This window comes from Thunnus maccoyii, chromosome 11 (genome assembly GCF_910596095.1).
Source record: "Thunnus maccoyii chromosome 11, fThuMac1.1, whole genome shotgun sequence".
Lineage (NCBI taxonomy): Eukaryota > Metazoa > Chordata > Actinopteri > Scombriformes > Scombridae > Thunnus > Thunnus maccoyii.
Window position 1 is genome coordinate 15,752,338 of NC_056543.1, and position 14,437 is coordinate 15,766,774.

The 14,437-nt window shown below is 40.0% G+C and overlaps 1 protein-coding gene across 3 annotated transcripts in view; it reads left to right on the forward strand.

The window, feature by feature from the left end:
* LOC121906708 (protein FAM126B-like) overlaps window positions 1-14,437 on the forward strand; it is a 45,434-nt gene that overhangs the window by 14,511 nt on the left and 16,486 nt on the right. For all 3 annotated transcript variants that reach the window (XM_042425723.1, XM_042425721.1, XM_042425722.1), the window contains exons 2-6: window positions 1,356-1,440; window positions 6,483-6,561; window positions 9,995-10,096; window positions 12,160-12,339; window positions 14,189-14,269. In XM_042425723.1, coding sequence (XP_042281657.1) covers window positions 6,511-6,561; window positions 9,995-10,096; window positions 12,160-12,339; window positions 14,189-14,269 — 414 coding nt within the window. In that variant the 5' untranslated portion in view covers window positions 1,356-1,440; window positions 6,483-6,510. The remainder of the gene's footprint in view (window positions 1-1,355; window positions 1,441-6,482; window positions 6,562-9,994; window positions 10,097-12,159; window positions 12,340-14,188; window positions 14,270-14,437) is intronic.

Consider the following 14,437-nt stretch of genomic DNA (forward strand, 5'->3'; position numbering starts at 1 on the left):
TGTCGTATTATTTGTTCCTTTTACCTTCCCTTTGCCGTCTGCCGCTGTTGGCTTTGATGAGTCATAGGGATTGAGTATGCTTTATCTGGCATAGGAAAATACATACTTTCTTTATGGCTTTCAATAGACAGAGAGTGCATACACATCATTCTTAGTCAGACGGATGGCAATTTCCTTGACTCTTTGTGATGAATTGCTAATGCAAGAGTCCTTCAGATAAATACAAGGCTGTGTTCAAACTGCTTAACATTACACGGAGTGATCGGTGATGCAGCCTTGTCTGCTTCTCAGGGACAAGCAGCAGCAGCAGTGCAGAGCGGCCTCTCCTCAGCGTCTTGAATCCTTCTGCCAAATACAGTAAATACTATGGGTGTGGATCCAGCAAGTTGGCCAGTTGACTGTTGCTATGCAACAAAAGGAAAATTGAAACTTGACTCCTTGTGCCATGCCTCAAAATAACCTTCAAAAGAAAGTGTCTGCTTAAAAAAAATGCATCATTTCCACTATAAAACAAAAGGCATGTTATTTATACTCTGAATGGATGTTCAACCCTTTTTTATTAAGATTTCCGTGCATCATAGCAATATTTTTAGTGGAGGGCTGTGTTGTTGTAGCAACCATCTGTTGCTTTCTAAGTCTCTTGTCAGCTGCTTTGGACCCTGTCTTACCTGTTTTTTTGTTTCTTTTGCTATGTCGCTGCCAACAGAATTTCCCTTTTCAACAAAGATCGATTCAAAACCAGCTTTTGAAGCACTGTTTGTTTATTTGTCTTTTCTTTCAAAGTCATTTATCTTTTTTTTCTGGAAAGAAAAAACATTTGAAGCAACCTTTTTTTTTGCAAACGTACTCTGTATCCACATCATACAGTGTTATGTATTCTGTTTGCCTTGAATCATCGGCAGCTGGCAGATTTAAAAGGTAGAATAGTAACTCAAACAGCTCCAATGATACTGAAGCACAGGACATCATCTTGTTCAAATGCTCCCGGCACTTTTTATCGACGGAGACCTGTGGATGACCTCTGGAAAAAATCCCTTACTTCATCGGTTTGCTGCACACACAGTCACCTTGAATCTCTTTTTGAAATGAGCCTCATCTCTTAAGACTAAAGTGAACCAGGCAGTCTCTAATCCCAAGTCGTGTTCTGGGTTTTCTCTTTGATGGTCATACTTTTTTTTGTCTGACTGGCATGCTGGACACGTACAGATGTTTAACCGGCCCTTAGATAAATGTTAACATCAGTCTCCGCCAGCTGTATGAATCCAGTCTAATGCTTGTTTAACGCAGATGATCATTTCTCCTGTGATGATCTAATTGATGATCTTTTTTTTTTTTTTTTCCCCTTGTTGTTGCAGGTGACCCTCAGTGATTGACAGATGTGTGACACTGTGGAGAACCATTTGCCCCTCCCAGTGGAGATCTGAGTTCTGGGACACTGAGGTAAGAACAGGAACCTGCCTCTAAAACTGCCCCATATTTTATGTTTAATTGATGCTCATGATCATCAGAGATAATTGCTGAATTTATTGTCTGCCTTGAGGCTACATGAATTAATTCCTCATAATATTATATGTAAATATTGTTGTAGCCACTTAGATTCTGTCATCAATTTATTTATTTATTTATTTATTTTAACAGAAACAGAAAAACATGTAAAAGAGAATAACTATATTGTGAATCTGGTTGATTAGAATTGAATATAACTGAGAGGGTTTTGCAATCCGTGTGCTCAGTTTATGAATCCAGTCTCATAGTTTATTAATCTGTTTGCACAACTTTCTACATCAATATTTTGTGGTGGTGGGCTCTGTGCCATGCATATAAACAAACAAACAAAACACTATGAGCTGTCACTAAAAGCACAATGATGCTACTGTCACATGGGTGACATTTTTTCATGTTTCAGATCTTATATTCTTTGATTTTAATTGTAAAGGTTACCTGCCAATTACAGCACCTTCCTCTTTAATATACATCTGACAGCAATATAATCTATGTCCTTCCAAAATGGACATTTCTTGTTGGTGAATATTTGTCATTTTTTTTACGGAAGTCACTTGACTACAGTTCCCATGGTAACTGATAATCCTGCCCTGCCGTTGGAGAATTTCACTTCAGCGAGTCTTTGACAGTTTGACAAGCCAGGGGAAACGAATGAGTCAGCCTTTCACGAAGAGCTGAACAAGCTTACTAAAAGGAACCTTTCAGTTCACACACTGAGATTTAAGAAGTGTGCTCTCACACAAAGAGATTTGACTCATTCAGATCGTCATCTGCTCGGAGAAGTGAACATGATCCCTGTCTCCTCCGGCTCTCTCCGAGACATTTTCAGGCTTATCGGCGCAATTTGGGTGTCATTTTATGTCGGATTTGTATCAAAATGGTAGCTTCTAAAATACTGAAGTGAATCTAAACTGTTGCAAGGTGTAGTCGGTGGTCTGAGTTTAAATCTTTCTTCTGGATGAAGGGGGTGTGTTGCATTTATGTTCAATCTTAATTTGATTTTAGAGGAAAGGACAAAGATGAAAATGAGAGGCTAAGAAGCTGCCAGTAAGCTTTAATAAAGTAAAACTCCAGCCTTGTTTACTTGACTGATGTGCAACATTCTCAAAAACGGCTGTTTTGTTTTTTTTTCCATTTGGAGTGTTACATTAGTAGGATAATAGAAAAGGATAATATCAGATAATTGAATTACATTTTACTACATTTTATTTGGAGCTTTAATCTTTTCAGTACAACATGTAAAACTGATATCTTTTCAGGCCTTGAATACGGTTTTCATGATGTTACTTGTGAGTGATTTGCATAATTAACTACCTGACATTTTTTGTAAGTAAATAGGTTTAAATTTTGCAATTTTTTTTTATAAACTGCAAGACACTTAAAGAACGAAACAGAAATGCCTTCAGAGTTCGTGCAAATTTTCTGGCTTGTCATGATTTGGGTGTACCAAATAAGATTAAACATGGGTGTGTCAACATTATGGTTTACTGTGGGAGTGAGCTTCAGGACTGTGCACATGCAAACAGTTTTGCAGTGTTCGGAGCTCACAAAGAAGAACAGTGTGTGAAGTCTGAGTATGCATATTCACAAATTTGTGCATACACATCTTTATAGTCTTGAATCTAAACAGTTTTATGTGTCTCTCCTTCATTCTCTGAATAACCGTCTACATAATCTCTGCAGTTTGGGTTTATAGTTATAGTGCTTGTGTCAGAAAGTTAACCAAAAACACTGACCCAGATACAGCTGCAACGAGTTTATTTACAACACTCAACTGTCACATGTCACCTGCTGTGGGAGCACATTTTTCTGCCAAACACGAGGCAGGGCGAGGAGTGATTTGGTCAGACTTGTGACATAAACGTGATCACTACTTACAATTACAGTGTGAAGACATAAGCGGTGATGAAATGTCTCGCGGGGTTAGAGTCTCTGTCTACCATTTGTCTAGACTGCGGCATCCTTGCAGTAAACAAAATACCAGTACCAATACCATAACATTGCCTTCGATCAAAAATATAATCTCGTATAACAATACAGTATGTGTTACATCATTAAATGTCATGGCATACTGTTATGGCATGTATGTATTTATTTTATAGTCCCTTAATTTACAGCAGTTGAGCTGAATTGAGTATTTGATCAAAGAAAACTGAGGGAACTGTGATGCGAAAGCATTCAGGTAACAGAATCAGTGTGTTGCTGCAGATGAGCACCTTACTCTCAGCCAATAGCAGCGGTTGCATGAAATGTTAAGTGGGATCTTCACACTTTGAAATGAGAATATATCGAGTTAGTCCTAATCCCTAATCCCATCAAGTCAAAACCACAACAGGCTTATGAGCCGGAGGGGCTCATAAGGCTCCGGTTCTATTGGAACAGATGACTGAAGTAAAAAAATTAAACTCATGTCTGAAAAACACACTCGTAAAGAGGTTTTACAATGGCGCCATGCCTTAGGAACGACAAGGTCATTGACAATGACGCAAACTACGATAATTCTCTAAATCAAATTAATCTAAATCAATTAATTAGATGAGACATGGAGCATGTTGAGGATGCACCGCATGGTATGTTAATTGTTGGCTTCTGGTGAAAGGCTCCAGTTGGACATTGACTAATTTAGCACAATGTGTTGTTATTGAGTTTAGACACAGGGATTCTGTTCAGGGTCAGGACTTGTATCTCTAATATTTTTCCAGTCGTGTGTAATAGTTACTGTTACAGTCTTAAAGAGCAGCTTCCAGGTGGTTAATTCTAGCTCTGGTTTGATTGCTTTGCCATTAAGATTGTTTACTTCCTTTAATATCTTGGGGACTTTGCCATTCTGTCAAAGTTAATGTTGACAGAGTTCACTGTGGCTTGCATTTAAAAATTATCTCTGTTTCAGTTTCATTGCAGAGAGCTGGTTCTCGTTGTTATGCATATATTCTCTGCGCTTGACTTGCCTTAAAGTAAACAGATAGCTCAATCAGGACAGTCTTAAGTGATGGTTGTTGTCAACATTGTGCCAGATTTTTGGCATTTATGGTAATGTAGCTCTACACTTACATACAAAATACATTGTTTATCTCATATTGCAACTTGAAACATTGGCTCCTGTGCAGCATCACCTGGAGTCAGTAAATTTTCTATGTGTTGAAGTCTGAAGGAGAAATGGCTTGTTATTTTAGGCAGTTTGCTGCAGTTAATTTTAGCTGCTGAAAAGAGAAAAGCAGACCACAGATATCAGTGTTCTGCTGCCCAAGATCAGAATATGTCTAAAGAAACTATACCAAGCGTCTTTTTATCTCATCTCTTTTGATGTATCATGAATATGAGAAATGTGTATGTACATTTAGGGAAATCAGATCTTTAGCTTTCTGTCACTGTAAAAAATAAAGATATTAGAGCACTCATTTTTCAGTTCATGTTTTATTTCAGCTGGGGCATATATTGGGTTTTTTCCAGGCTTAGTTATCACAAGATTTCATAAGGAAGAAACTGGTGTCGAGGAACAAAAGAGATGTAAGGTTGGCAACTTAAGATTTGAATTGTCAAGGGAAAGCCCACACGGATTTCCGTTGTGGTGGTTCGTATTTATGTCTTCACTTATCCAAGGTGACAGGTGAGGTCAATGAGGTGGCTGCTTATGTAACAGTGTGGCCACACTCAAGAGGCATTAAAGGACCGTACTGGTGTTTTGGTTTAATATCATGACATACTATAGTTTAGATTTTTACTTACTGCTCTCCAGGCAGGAATTGCAGAAACTAGAAATAGATAATCTATCACAGTCAACATTTATTTGCCTTTATTTGTTGTCAAAATTATTTATCATTACAATGCAGTTATAAGTACAGATCAATTTGAAAAATCCACTGCAGTGGTGTGTTCGTGGGCAGCTGTGATGTCTGAGATTTGGGAGTCGGTTGCCAAACAGTATTGCATTTATGTTGCAAGACATATCAAAATACTTTGGGTTGAATAGTTAGTTGAATAGTTTTTTCCTCAAAAAAGTTTCATTACCTAGTTAGAAATTATTAGCATTACATCCACTCCTTCTCTGTCATTGGAAATTTCAGAATCTCTGCACATACCGTACATGATCCTGCACCATAAAGGTCAAACAATAAGTGACATCAACAATATGTTGTGGAGGGCAGTTTCAGCAGTCTCAAATACTGGATGCTCAGCTTTTATCTTCCAAGGCGTTCACCTCAAGTTATGAAATGTTAAACATTAACACAATATCACTCTATAAAACAGGGATATGTAACTTTCAACACCAGCACATGGACTCACCACCCTGAAAGACCTTTCACCCTTTTATTTTCAAATCAAACTCTGCACGGACTTGAGTTAACAATGGCAAAGGGACTGCATTGATAGAGTGCCTTTCTATTCTTCCAACCACTCAAAGCACTTTACAATATGTGTCAACATTCACCCATTTACACACACACACATTCATATGCTGATGCCAAAGGCTGCCATGTGCCAACCTGCTCATCAGGATCTAATCTAAAGCACTTTCTCACACACACTCAGGAATTTGGGGTTCAGTATCTTACCCAAGGACCCTTCGACATGTGAAGTAGGAGCCAGGGATTAAACTGCCAATCTTCCAATTAGTGGATGACCTCTTCTACGTCCTGAGCCACCATAATTTTAAACTAACTGTTCAGTTTTAAGTATATGCAGGTAGATTTTCACACTAGAGTGAACTGAAGATGCCTGTTTAGCAGGGAAAATGCATTCTGAAAAATGAAAACATAAACTCTTTTGGAAAATGGATAGAAATAATGTGAAGTACATATACTTTGACATAAAAGGGCCAACACATGGAAAAAGAATGTTATCGTCCTTGATCATGTCATTGCAAGCACAGATGGGTGAATAAACACAGACTGCTCTCTCCTACTTTCTCCTTTCTAATTCTTATCCCCCCACTCATGTCCCCTCCATGTCTTACATCTCTCTCTCTCTCTGTCCACCAGGCAGCTGAGGGGGGGGTCTCTGAGGAAGATGCTGGGTTCAGAGCGCGGTGTTGTCGAAGAATGGCTCTCAGAATTCAAGGTGACGTCCTCTGCTCTCAAATCGTGACTCATGTTTACAGAATGTTCTCCCGGAGGTTATCTCTGGGAGGCCTTTTGTCCTGAGAAACCACACACTGTGGGTGTAAGAACTGTGATGAAAGAGTGTTGAGCATGCAGGTGTGTTCATGTCATATCTTCCAACATTTTAGTCCTTTTGAAGTTATTAAATTTAGCGGATGCAAGCAAAGATCATTTTAGAACAGTTAACACTTGGGATTAACTCTACATTGTCCGAATCAGCTCTACTTTAGTCAGTGTAAGCTGTTTGTACTTTGTCCAGTTCAAGGTTAACACCTACACTGTCCCTTTTTTAATCTTCATCTCACTGGATTCACAGGTGACACTGCAGTGATTTAACCTCTGAAACATGTCTCACATTTATAGTATCAAACTGTCCATCATCATCTTTTGCTGGAACTTGTTTTTGCTTGCATGCATGTAATGTACATAAAGGTTTTACATGCAACGGCAGGCACTCGGATCACACAAATCTAGTGTCTTCACACTGAACTACATCTTCAAAAACTCTTATTCAGAGAGCGTCAGTAGAATTAAACAGAACTGTTCCCTTATGTCTGCCATATAACTGTCTCTCAACTGCTAAAAGTTAATGAAACCAACCGAAAAAAGTAATGTAGAGCCAACATAGAGCCAAATAACTGATATTCAAACGTAGTGAAATGACAACTATAAATGGTTTCTTTCCTTTCAATATGAATTCGACTGTAGTTTGAGAGAGTACTTTTTTCTCAGTATAGTAGCACAATAGTTTTTCTTCTAATTCTCTCACATGTTTAAGGTTACTTCTAGTTCCAGGAACTTGAGGTTTGTTTGATGCTCCCTGAAAGCTACATGTTGGCTTCAGCTAGACTTCCTGTTAGATGTGCTACGTGTCACTTAAAGGATAAGGCTGTTGATTTTCTATATTTTTCTTACTGTCAACAAATTTCATATGCAGAGCCAAACCCACAGTGAACCCAGTGCAACAGTGTGGCTTACTGATGTGCTTTTAATAGCTTTTGGACAACAACGGAGGTCTGAGGCACAGAGGAGTAAGATATATCAGACTTTTGATACACAAACAATATTGTTTATGTATGTAGGATGAGTTCATTGTCGGTTTGGCCCTGCACATGAGATAAGATTAGCCTTTATTGTCGTCCTTTAGGAGAAATTCGTCTTGGGCATTCGAGAGAACACAAGTGACGTAGCAGCACACAGCCTCTCCATATACACACAATATATCCGTATACAATCACATCACAGTTAACACGCAGTATCACACACAGATCCATATACACCAGAACATACACACCAAGATATTGCACATTCCCCCAATAAAAGCCATATCGTTTCACTGATCTGATCAGGCCTTGGAGTTGTGATTTGAACAGACAGATTACCAAACCAGGTTGTGATGCCATAACTAATAATGGTTTCAGTGGCTGCCCTGTAGAACAATAACATAATGCTTTTATCCACTCCATGAACCCTGAGCCTTGGCAGAAAATGCAGACGCTGATTGATTGGTGAACAAACATACTCCACTTGATGAACCCATTGTAACTGAGAATCAACGTGAATACCTAAGTACTTGTATTTTATTATTTGCTCAACTCTCCCTGTTGATTGGAACTGAGCTGTGATTACCAACAGAGCTGGGAGTTAAGATCATTTCTTTAGTTAAGTTACAATAAGAAAAATATAGAAAACTGACAGCCACATCCTTTAAGGTAATGCAACAACATACAGGTTAAACTAATGAAAGCTGAATTAGTGGGTACCCACTAATTCCTTCTCTTTTGCTTTTCAGTAGCAGAAGAAAGCATAAATTGTAAAAGACAGAAAGGAGGAAGAAAGATGAACAGTGAGAGAAATAGATTGGTATGACTCATAGTGTGAGCGGTACAAACCAGGCACATTGTGTTCTGTCATCAAAATGACCATACAGACGTCGTGCTAAGAGGGTATCTCTGCCTTCTGTCATTTGCAGACAAACACACAATCTTGACCATTTGAAGAATTTCACCCCAGGTTATTCTGAGCCTGTCATCACTCTGTAATGTTCAGTGCCTTCAAAGAGTTATTTTATGATTCCTTTTCATGATTATACCCATTTCTACTTAACCTGGCTGATTAAATTAACCTGTTAGCGATTTCTCTACATTTCCCATAATGTTTTTGACACCACCTAAGTCTTTTCACTGAGGACAAGTTGATGTGTCAGCAGTGCAGTAAATAATAACATTTAGCTGCTTCTGTTTCAGGGTCCAGATGTTGTTCATGCTGCCTCACTGTCACACTGTCATGACTTACTGGGAAACTTAAATAGAATAGAGCCATTGTTAATCATAAAACCTGTGCTTTTCCTGCAATGACAAGTCAAAATATCTGCTGTCAAAAAGACCTATGGGTGTGAACTTGTGCCACTGAGATGTGTGTTATACATGTAGGTTTTTAATAGCCTCGCACCACTCAGTCAAGAGGCGACATCTACTCTACGTCATTGCATGAAGGTCTATTTCAGTGGCTGCTGCTCGAGAAGTTGTATCTTCCTCTTTTTCAATGGATTTATGTCTGAATCGTTGTTGAACATAAATGTAAACACTGAAAGACAACTGCACACCCACACAGATGTTTTCAATTACCCAGACTGAGTAGACGTCTCGTCAGGTGGAAGCTATTTTAGTGTCATGTCTCCAAATGACATGTGCAATACTACCAGTCAACAAAAGCAGCAGAATGGGAGAGGATGTCACTGAAACCAAGTTTGTACACACCCACACAGTCCTCAGAAAAGATCTAATCAGGCAACATAAGTGACAACACCTGATTGGGTAAACTATTGGTGTGTAGGGGCTTTAAATTGTCAGTCAGACCAAAATTTACTCGTGTGGTGTGGCAAAAAGCAGAACGAGGCAGAAAATATTGTGGGTTTGGTTTTAAACATTAAATGGGGCAGCTAGCATGTTTAGCGGACTAACAAGAACAGTCCACAAACTTATGAATTCTAACATTTTACTGTCATCAACCTCTGCCACTGGCCTCACACTCACTGCAGATAAGCAGCATCGCTCCTTGTCAACCGTTTGGATTATTTCGCCATGCAGTTATAAAACAAGGATATAAACCAACAATATTTCCTGAATGAGAGTCCTAACCTCTCTCTCAAACCAGCTGGAGATTGGAGAGCCTCATGATTAAAATAAAATAAAAAAATAAACCAGTAAACATCAGTAGCTACTTGTACTTCTGAAGGTTCTTTTTTAAATATATGTACAAAAACAATGACTATTTGGAGGGATTGAATGGAAAATGACACACAGTCCTTTTGTGTCATACCTCTAGCCTTGTGACGAAATGTAGCAATTGTGCGCAATCACTCAGCAAACTTTTCTTTCTCCTTACTCCAGTCCTTACCAGAAACCCACATCCCCAGCTACGCAGGCAGCCTTCATCTGAAGAAGTCCCTGGTGCCGGCACTCTACAGAGTCATTCAGGATCCCAACAATGAGGTGAAACACAGAGGGCACACACAGATACACAGATACACACACACACACACACACACACACATACAGTCTCCCAAGTAGGGCTGTTTTTAGCTCAAGGTAATGTGTTGCTTGTGACTAGATGATGTAGTCTCTCAGTTGGCAGTGAGCAGCAAAGTGACATACAACCGTGTCTGCGGGGTACATGTGCACACAATAAAACAAGCCCGCTGTGCTCCGGGAGGGTGTGATGGATGGGCACAGTGGCAATGCCAGCTACATCACCTGTGAGATAACGCATAGTGTGCCCTATACACACATAACACACACGCCAGTCTGACAGACTAGAACATCTGCTGCCCACACTGGGAAAGGTACATGCAAAGTCAAAGATGCAGACATTCATAATTTGCATATTAACGTACTGCTTACGACTCTATTACTAAATAACCCTGCTAAATGAATGATTAAGTATGCCATTACCAGCAGACTGTTCACACTGAAGTATACTCAAGCAAGACAGTCTTGTGACTGAATCTCATATGACTGCATCACATGACTGACGGCCAGCAGCTCCTCACATCTTCGAAAATGTCGGAGCAAATTTCCAAACAGGCATTATTTAGATAAACTGACCTCATATTGGAAATATAAGTGATTACTTTCTCGCCTGAAAAAATATTAAAATTTAATAAAGTGACATATTAACAGCTTTTAGCCTGACTTATGTCCAGTAAGCTCATGCCGCAACACAGAAATTCTTGCATTCATTCATTTCTCATGTACACAAAATCCAAATTTGACATCATACTAAGTATTAATAGTACGTTAGTATGCGTTTCCAAACAAAGCCTTAGTCACAACGTGTACTGCCACACCAGCACCTCATGTGTTTCCTATACTAGTATGGCAAAAGCTTAGTATTTTCTCTTTAAAGGACCTAATGACACAATCTTTGAGCAAAGGCCTGAGGCACTCAATGATACGGGACTTTAATTTCACTCTAATGACACAGTTGGTGCCTCCAGTTCCCTTTCCCCCCCCTTTCCACTTGCTCTTTCATGGTCAAATTTGGGTGTCAAGCAACCAGGGATCTAAATTCCATTAGTGTTGTCAATCTGGCTGCACAGTCCCTAGTGGTCCGAGAGAGAGAGAGAGAGAGAGAGTGTGTGTGTGTGTGAGTGAGAGAGCGAGAGGTTTCAAAGTGCGCTTGACTGTTGCGTGTTTGGGTGTTTTTTTGCTGCCTTGCCAAGTTCATTAATGAGTTGCGGCTTATTTCAGGGTCAGCCACAGTACAGCACACACACACACACACACACACACACACAACAAGTGCTGTTTGGGCATTCAGTTCGCTGACCCCTGGACAGTATAAACACATCGGCTCAGCTGGCTCCCCTGAGACTTCATCTGACCAGACTTTCATTGTAGTGATTTATCCCCTCTGCTCCTACACACCTCCCACTATTGACCGGCAGCAAAACTTTCCCTCCATCTGTCCGTCCCACTGGGTTATGGTCGGGATGACATTCATTCACCTTTTGAAATAAGAGCAGAGAAGCTAATATTCTGTCTCAATGTATTACTGAAAACAGGACTTTATCAAGTGGTTATCACATCTTCTCCTCATCCTGTACTTAAAAAAAAAAAAATCTTTCACCACAGACATATGTTCATGTTAATTTGATGGATTTGAAATAAGGCAGATCACTCCACTTCACAAGAGGACCTCAGAAATGTCAAGTTTTCATCATTACCAGATCTTTTTTCTTTTCTTGTTTAAAAATGTACTAGTAATTTAAAGACTCACTGCTGGGTGAAAATTTTGCAAGATGCTCAGTAGTTGCTAGACTGTCACCAGTCTATTAAAGGTGAGAGTAATAGCGTCAGATATCAGTCAACAAGCAGAGAGTTAATATAAATCAATTTGATCCCTCAAACACAACGAATTGTGCATTCATTTCCAATTCCATATCCAATTTAGATTCCAACCTTATTAGACTGATCCCTCAGCTGTACTCTATATACTTGTTGCGTCTCAGACTTGTACTGATTTGCATGTCCTTATGTTCCTCCCTCCAATCCAGCTGTTGGAGCCTGTGTGCCACCAGCTGTTTGAGCTGTATCGGAGCTCTGAAGACCGCCTGCGACGCTTCACCCTGCAGTTCCTGCCTGAGCTGGTGTGGGTATATCTGCGTATCACGGCCAGCAGGGATCGCCAGAGCAATGGCTGCATCGAGGCCCTCCTCCTGGGCATCTATAACCTGGTGGGTGTCGACCCTCCAAGGCGTGGTGGTGGTGGTGGTGGAGAGAGGAGGCGAAGGCGTGACCCTTATGCAGCTTTGGCATTGTAACTTCTAAACATTGCTATGATGCATACTTTTTTGTGCTATTTTGTGTGTCCATGTTGATGTGATGTAGAGTGTCCTCCCCTCTGTTCCTAATGGATAATCGTCCTTCACATGGATTTTTGGTGCACGTGGGGGTCACTGTGGGTATCTCAGTCGCATTTAAGAATCCTATACCTTGAGGGATACTGACCCAGAGGATCACAATATTGTTATTACTCTCATTACGGCCATCTTTGCCCAGGAGGGATACCACAGTGTCCAGTTATCTGCAGTTGAGCTGAATTCTTCAAACACAACTTCTGACAATTGTCTAACAAGTATGATTGAAGTGTTTTATTGAACACAGAAGGCTTTGTTGCCCCCAACTCTCAACTCAAAACTCATTTCACTTTGTTAATTAGGTGCGTTGATATGGAGTAATATAGAAAAATATATGTTTAGAGGGAAGGCAGCAGCCCTCCTAGAAACATCTCAGATGAAATGTATTTTTTACAACCGTGAAACTAACTATGAATGTTTCAAACTGTTAATGTGGGAAAGACCCAAATGTAGATATGCAAATTATTGGTTATCTTTTATAACCTAGTACAGGTGGAGCATTAGTTAGGTCCGTTGACATGAAAGACGATCCACAGGCAAAATCCCCAGTCAATGGATAGATCCAGGGTAGATTGCATCACCAGGAAACACCCTCGGGGAAATGGGCTAAGAGCTAGAGATATCAATAGAAAGAGCTCTATGTCAAGGTATATTCATGCATAATTTATTCCTCTGTGTCTGTACCGTTCTACATACATACAATCACACACACGCGCACACACACACACACACACACACACTATACATACACTAAGACCTCTCTTTCTTGCGGTGCTTGACGTCTGAGCTCTGATAAACAGCTTTGCTCTCAGCAGTCCCATCAGATATCCAGAGATATACTGCTATCCAGTGAAAGGCGGGACAAGAGAGATCCAACAGTACACTGAATGTCGGGGTAAAGCCCGTTTGGTGCCACATTCCAAAACCTAGATCACAGATGCTTGGATAAATGCTTATAAATGCTTGGATTGATGGATAAACTGATGTTTTCTTCTTTTCTTCATATTCATTTACTTGCAAAGGCTCCAAACATCTAGAAACTGTAATTCCAGTGGACGTTCATCTCACCAGTATGATCAGCCCTCCTGGGGAAAAAAAAAAACAGTTGCATTTAAAATACAGTTATCTATATTTTATGATGTAACACAAGCTCTCCCCACCTTCCACATGTGCCATAAAATGTACAGATAAAACTGAGCATGCACATATATTTCCATGTCAGCCTGCATCGCCCGCTGCGCTCACATGCAGTAGAAACAATTGCTTTGATAACACTTTCACAGTCCTTGAATCCTCCTCAGCTGTGTGTAATTGGTTTACAGCGCAAAGTAGGAATCACGAACGCTTACTGCGGTGTGAAAACTGCTCAGCGCTGCGTCTCTGTGAACGCACTTGATTATCATATCGACTGTGATTGTGTCTGATGGAGATAATCAGGCATGTCTTTTAGAAATAGCATCATTTTACGGGACTATTAATCTTTGTTCTGTATTTCATTTATTTACCGGCAGTGATGTTTAATCTGTCAAAGTCAATATCAGACATTTATTAGCTCTCAATATGAATGAGCATCCTGCTTCAAACTGCTAAAAAAACCAAACAATGCTGCATTCCCTCAGTGACATGGCTTTTCTGTGTCTTTCTCCCTTTTTGTTTGGTTTTGCAGGAGATCGTGGACAAAGACGGCAACAGCAAGCTCCTCTCCTTCACAATCCCATCTCTGTCCAAACCATCGATATATCATGAGGTGGGGCTCCTCTCTGTTCTGTGTGTCCATGATGTTTATATTTTTCACCACACCTGTTTTTCACGATATTCTACTCTTTTCTTTCACTTCCTGTTTCACTCTCTCTGTCTGTGCCTCCTTCCCTCTGTTTATTGGATCGGTAGAGAGGCTTATTGAAGTGGCCATTTG